The following is a 5,956-nucleotide window of genomic DNA, read 5'->3' as shown; positions in this document are numbered from 1 at the left end:
AACACCAACAAAAAATAAGGAATAGAATAAATGGATAACATTGAAATTTTATAATATAATTTTATATAAAATTTTATAACTATTTTATAATAAAATTTTATAATCTGACGTAATATATTATATAAATTTATTTTTATTGATTAAAATATTTCAATATTATATCTATTGGTCAGAGGTAATATTATTAAATATTATAATATTATAATATTATAATATTTAATATTTATAAGATTTTTTTTATGTGTTTATCTGACAATAATTTAGCAGAATTTTTTTTAATAAGCTATCAGAGTTCAGACTCCCAATAGGTTTTGGATATAAAGGAGCGATCAGGAAAGCCAGTAAGACCCGAAATCATGATGAACACTCTCACTGACATTTAACGTTTTCTCCCTTTCACTGCCCATGTATAATACCTTCTGATCACAAAACACAATACTCTCAAAAAGATTTTCCGTATCCCAATATGATGTTAGAGCACGCTGAGTATGCAGCAGCAGAGCCCTTCCCCTGCATGGACTCCATCTCCACCACCATGAGAAAGAGGAACAGCAAAAATAAAAGAAGATTCAGTGATGAACAAATCAGATCATTGGAAACTCTGTTCGAGTCAGAGTCGAGGCTTGAACCAAGGAAGAAGATGCAGTTGGCAACAGAGCTTGGGTTGCAGCCACGGCAGGTTGCTATATGGTTTCAGAATAAGAGAGCTCGATGGAAGTCGAAGCAGCTCGAACGAGAATACAACATACTTCGAGCCAATTACAACAACCTGGTTTCCATGTTCGAAGTTCTGAAGAAAGAAAAACAGGCCTTGGTTGTACAGGTACATATATATTCACATATACATAAATATATTTTCACGTTGAAGAAATGATTTAGGCACCGTTGTATTTAATTTTAGATAAAAGTTGAATAAAATATGATTAAAATATTAATTCTTAATATTATTATTATTTTTAGATTTAAAAAAATTAAATAATAATTTATATAAAAATTTAAAAAAATTACAACGATGAAATGAATCTAGATGGGAGGAAACAAAAACGGTCCTTCGTTGCAACTGTGCACAAGACGAAAACAGACCCAGTTCAGAATTCACAGAGGCTTACAAAGATGGTTTCTTTTTAACAGCTGCAGAAGCTGAATGATCTGATGCAAAGGCCACAGGAGGAAAGGCAGTGTTGCAGGCAAGAACCAGCTGCAAACGGCATCCGAGGTGAATCGGACAATGGAGACACTGCTACATGTGAATATGAAATGAAGCCAAGCTTGTCAACGGAGAGATCAGAACATGGACTAGGTGTCTTGACAGATGAAGATGCCAGTACAAAGCCAGAGTACTTCGAACTGGAAGACGAACCCACACTTCTGAATATGGTGGAACCTACTGATAGCACCTTGGCATCACCTGAAGATTGGGGCAGTTTGGACTCTGAGGGTCTCTTCGACCAGTCTAACGGTAATTCTCAGTGGTGGGACTTCTGGTCTTGAATGAAGGAAAACGGTCCTGGGTTATATGTATGCAAAATGTTGTTCCTTCGGTTCAAAGATTCTAGGGGGGTGTGGTGGGGCAAAATTATGGACAAGGAGAGGGGAGAAGCATCTTTCAGTGTAGCAATGGGTTTAGAGACTATGAATGTAGCTTTTTGAGACCGTTGGCACTCCACATAAAGAAATTCCATCCACCCACTTTATGCGATTGCAAAAGCTGCTAATATTGATCTCGCTTGACCCAATACGTTTCAAAGTTTCTGTCTCCCATTGTTGGAACCTAGAAAAATGAATTGGAGACTGGAGCTGTGAAACTTCAAAAATATAAAAGGTGCTGTGGGGTGTCTCCAAAGAGATCATATGCACAGAGAGAGTGAGAGAGAGAAAGAGATGAACGCACGGCTGGTGGACTCCAAAATAACAAATGTACTGGTTCAATTAGAATTTCAATGGAGTTGGTATCAAGGTTTTAAGAAAAAGATTTTGGAAGTAGTTTTTCAATGATTGTGCCTTTAAAATGGTAGTGCATTCTTCCTCAAAAGCAAAGAAGTTTCATGATGCATATGATCAAAAGAAGCTTTGCCGCGTATGTTTGAGCCGCTAGAAAATGTAAAATTACTTGCAAATGATTGCATAAACAAATAAGTGACTCAAACTAAATAAAGATAATGAGAAATACTACCAAGAAAGACAGGAGATTTCAAACTACAAACATGAAAACTATTTAGTTTTAGAATGATTGGAATAAAATTTTGCATTCATCCATTTTCTTCTTAAGATAATGTAGAAAATAAGGTAAACCAAATATCCTTTTAATAGCACCTTTGATAGCCCACAAGTGATAGGGAATAATACTTCACCAGGGACTGCTCCTTTTTTTTTCCCACAGTACCTGATACTAAAGAGCATTAAATGGTATTTAGTTGCGTTTAGATGTTGAGCTGAGTTTAGTTCTTTATGAATAGTATTGAGTTGAGTAGTGAAAAGAGTTATATGAGAGTCATCTAAACTGAGTTTAAAGTGTATTTGGATGTTAAGATGAGTTTAATACTTTTTATGGGAAGTTGAAAAAAGTTGTGAGTTCCATGTGTAAGAAGGTTTTGAGTTGAGATGAGTTTAATAAGTTGAGAGTTAGGTGTTTGGATGTTAGATTCAGTTTAAAATTAGACTGAACATAACTGAGTCTTGTAACCAAAGGCAGCCTAGATGACAGATAAGTACCATTATCCCCATAGCTGTCAATGCAAAACCTAAATGGTGCAAAACTATTAAGGATCATGAGCAAAGGGCACTAAAAAATCAGGAGTAAGAGAAAAGATAACAAGCAATCAAAATAAGAGTAGATAGTCAAGTGTTTTGGCCACAAGCCTACATCAATTGGAAATCAGCAAGAGAAAACTTGCACTCTCATGCTTGGGGTTTAGAACATCTGTGGTCTTGTGGATCCATTGAACAATCCTCTGAGAGACAACACTTGAGCTACTCTCCGCTGAACCAGTCTATCTTTTACAACTTAACACGATCCTAAACCACTCAAAATCTGTTGTTATGGATCCTCTGTAGTTTCCCCATGAACTAATTTCAATGGGCTTTCACCAATCTTGGTCAGTTTAGATAGGATTTTTCTTTTTTAAGAAATCAAAAGCCCCTGACTCCTGACCAAGTTGACTTCATTTAAGTCCCCAAGGGATCTAAGAACCCAGAAAGGAAAGATTTATGGTAATGGTATCTTTCTCACAGTTTCATTTACTTTTGCTTTTAGATTCTCTGCCTGCTAGATTTTCTTCTTGTATTTGTCATACTAAGAAAAAACCTTATTTTCTGTAGGGCACCTCGGAGAAACATGTCGTGGAGAAAAATCAATAGAGTCAAGACCTTCACATTAGATGTGATTTGCCATCGAAGTTTATGTGATGCCATTTGTTCACTATCTACTTCCAAATGCAATACAAGTGCAAGCATTGAATAGATAAGGGAAGAACTATTATATGCTCCACAAATGAATGTGCAAACTCTTATAGTGTGCATGGCAGAACAGAGAATGTTATGGCTACAGAGGAAAAATAAACGATCTGAATGACAACTGATTTTTCTGTGAAAGTTAAGTGATAACATATATATTCTGTATCTGGTAAAATACTCTGCTTCTGCAATTCATTAGTATCATTGAATTAGGCACCAGAAAACTGCCCGACTGCCGACTGGTGTTGGTGCAACACTGCCAATACATCGACTGAGCAGTCATAACAATGTAAGAAGCCATATTTAGACTAGGCAACGACAATAATAACATACTCCATATCCTTCACTTTAATTTGAGGTGGCACTAGTTTTGATAAAAAACTTGCTGTTTTTTTCTTTGGGAAAAAAAGGAGAGGATGGTATACATATTCAAAAACGTATGAACATGAATTTCTACTTTTAAAAATGTTTCATATATTTGACATAATGTGAAATTATTGGGAATAGTAGAATCGAGGAAAAGCAAAACAATGATTGACCAAATTACTTGAGGGCTTTAATAAGTAATAAGCTTGATGAGAAGGTTGGTCTGACATATGCAAAAAACTTCACAGCATCAGTATTCAGATCTTCATTTTCATTGAGTACCCATTAACCTTTTGCAGCAGCAAGACAACTGATATACTAACTTTCCTTCTTCCGGATACAAATTTTCACATTTCATCGTCCTCTGAATATCTACAGAAAACTTAAAAAATCTCAATTGATAATCTAATCAATTTACCAATATGCATTTGAATACACTAGAATAACTGAATCAATAAAGGACCAGCATGCACTAGCACAGTTACTATGTGACTCACGAACCTTTTCCAAGAACTTATCTAGCTTTGGACTATAATGTCGGTTATCAAAGTTTTACTATCCAGTTTTCTCTATGATTAGGCCCATGTGTGAGTTGCTATATAACCTATACATTCACATACATGCCTTCTCTTGGCCATTGATTATTCAACCATTCTAATTAAAGTTCACTTCTCTAAAATTTTGTATCCTTTCAATCACAAAGTGAAATCAATGAATTCTAGAAAAGTGCACTCTTATATTCTCAACCAACATCATTGCAACTCAGGAAATGGATTTCCAACTACAAAAACCTCTTTTGCCAACATATGCTCTGCTTCGGAAAAGTCGAGTGGATCACTCTACAATTTTCTTTCTTGCAACCAATCCTCCCCACCCTTTACAAGGGCCTGACTCATTTACATAGAATTACTAATTTCAGAATATCAGTTTAAGCTAGGTGCAACCTCTTCATTTATAAGATCATTTCTGCAAGTTGGTACTAAGCTTCAGCGGCCTATTCTTCTGCATCTTTAATTTTCGTTTGTTTCCTGCCAAACTTGTAAGAGAACTCCACGTGATGAACTCTTACAGAATATCAGATCTTACAGCATCCAAACTGGATCATGTGCCTTAAATGATTTAGCTGATGAAAGGAACTTTAACATTCAAAGTTGTGATATATTCATCGACTTAAAATTAGAATTTTGAGGTGTTAAGATAAGAGTTGGGACATAGAATTTGGAATCAGCCAGTTCTACCTTGGCATTGTGGTTTGATATTCAATATTGACTCTTCAGAAGCTTATTAAGTAATTCCAACTTTCAAAAACCCAAACCTGATCATGGAAACAAGATTGGTTGCTCTTTTCCACAATCAGAACCCACATATACATACAACAATGCCTCTCTGCAAACCGATCAACAAAACATATAATACTTGAAATCAGAAGCATAAATCTCAAGAATAAGTAACCATATACGATTAACTATGCTGCAGTTGAATCCACAACTTTGGCTGAAAGCAAGAACTTTCTCATCTAGCATACCTTTAGAATGAAGAATCACTGCTTCTGATAGAAATCCCATTTAATAGCCCTTAGCATGCAAAATCCCAGCCCAACAACTGTCAGTTCAAAGTCTTTACATAGGAAGTATAGCAATTACTCAAGCAGGTTCCTGCAAATTCCATCCTCCGAAAAAAAAAAAAAAAAAATAATTAAAAAAGAAATGAAGAAGAAAGGATGCTCAAATGACTCGTCAAGAAACAAAAGATGTATATTTCTTAACTAAATTAAGATCTCCTTATTCACGTTGATAATAGTGGCTCAGTGGGCCAAACACCATGCCAATAATCTCCTTTCCATAACTTTCAGGAAACACAATAATAATTATATGGTATGATAATAATTTAAATTTAAGGTCATGGAAGTATTGAAAAGCCAAAGTTAAAATTTCAACAGAACAAGGAAGAAAGCATGTATACATCAGGAAATTTTTCAAGAGTCTCATGGGTATTTATTTTAATTGTCAAGGAAAATTGGTGTATAGTTGGACCCCAACTCCATTCCCTATGATAACTATATGATTTTGACATTTCAATCCAACAAAAAGAAAAAAAAAAAAGGCTTGAAAGCAAAAGGTGTAACTAACTTTACCTT

The 5,956-nt window shown here is 35.1% G+C and overlaps 1 protein-coding gene and 1 long non-coding RNA gene across 2 annotated transcripts; one reads left to right on the top strand and one right to left on the bottom strand.

Annotated features, from left to right (window-relative positions):
* Positions 1-300: 300 nt before the first annotated feature.
* Positions 301-1,970, top strand: LOC121238752 (homeobox-leucine zipper protein ATHB-12). Its single transcript, XM_041135767.1, has 2 exons — positions 301-823; positions 1,132-1,970. The coding sequence occupies exons 1-2, from the start codon at positions 467-469 to the stop codon at positions 1,489-1,491; spliced, it is 717 nt and encodes a 238-aa protein (XP_040991701.1). The 5' UTR covers positions 301-466; the 3' UTR covers positions 1,492-1,970.
* A 1,968-nt stretch (positions 1,971-3,938) lies between these two features.
* LOC121249132 lies at positions 3,939-5,673 on the bottom strand. Its single transcript, XR_005937597.1, has 2 exons — positions 5,345-5,673; positions 3,939-4,191 (listed from the first exon to the last, which is right to left on the bottom strand). It is a non-coding gene; the product is annotated as an uncharacterized LOC121249132 (long non-coding RNA).
* Between the last annotated feature and the right edge of the window lie 283 nt (positions 5,674-5,956).

The sequence above is a fragment of the Juglans microcarpa x Juglans regia genome, chromosome 1D, assembly GCF_004785595.1.
Source record: "Juglans microcarpa x Juglans regia isolate MS1-56 chromosome 1D, Jm3101_v1.0, whole genome shotgun sequence".
NCBI classification, from domain to species: Eukaryota; Viridiplantae; Streptophyta; class Magnoliopsida; order Fagales; family Juglandaceae; genus Juglans; species Juglans microcarpa x Juglans regia.
The sequence above is the reverse complement of the archived record's forward strand: the minus strand, read 5'-3'. Positions and strand labels throughout refer to the sequence as shown.

What these genes read in the sequence shown, in the direction of transcription:
- LOC121238752 (XM_041135767.1), top strand. Translation starts at nt 467, where the DNA reads ATGATGTTAGAGCACGCTGAGTATGCAGCAGCAGAGCCCTTCCCCTGC. An exon ending in AACAGGCCTTGGTTGTACAG is followed by an intron (nt 824 to 1,131) that starts GTACATATATAT and finishes TCTTTTTAACAG; the next exon opens with CTGCAGAAGCTGAATGATCT.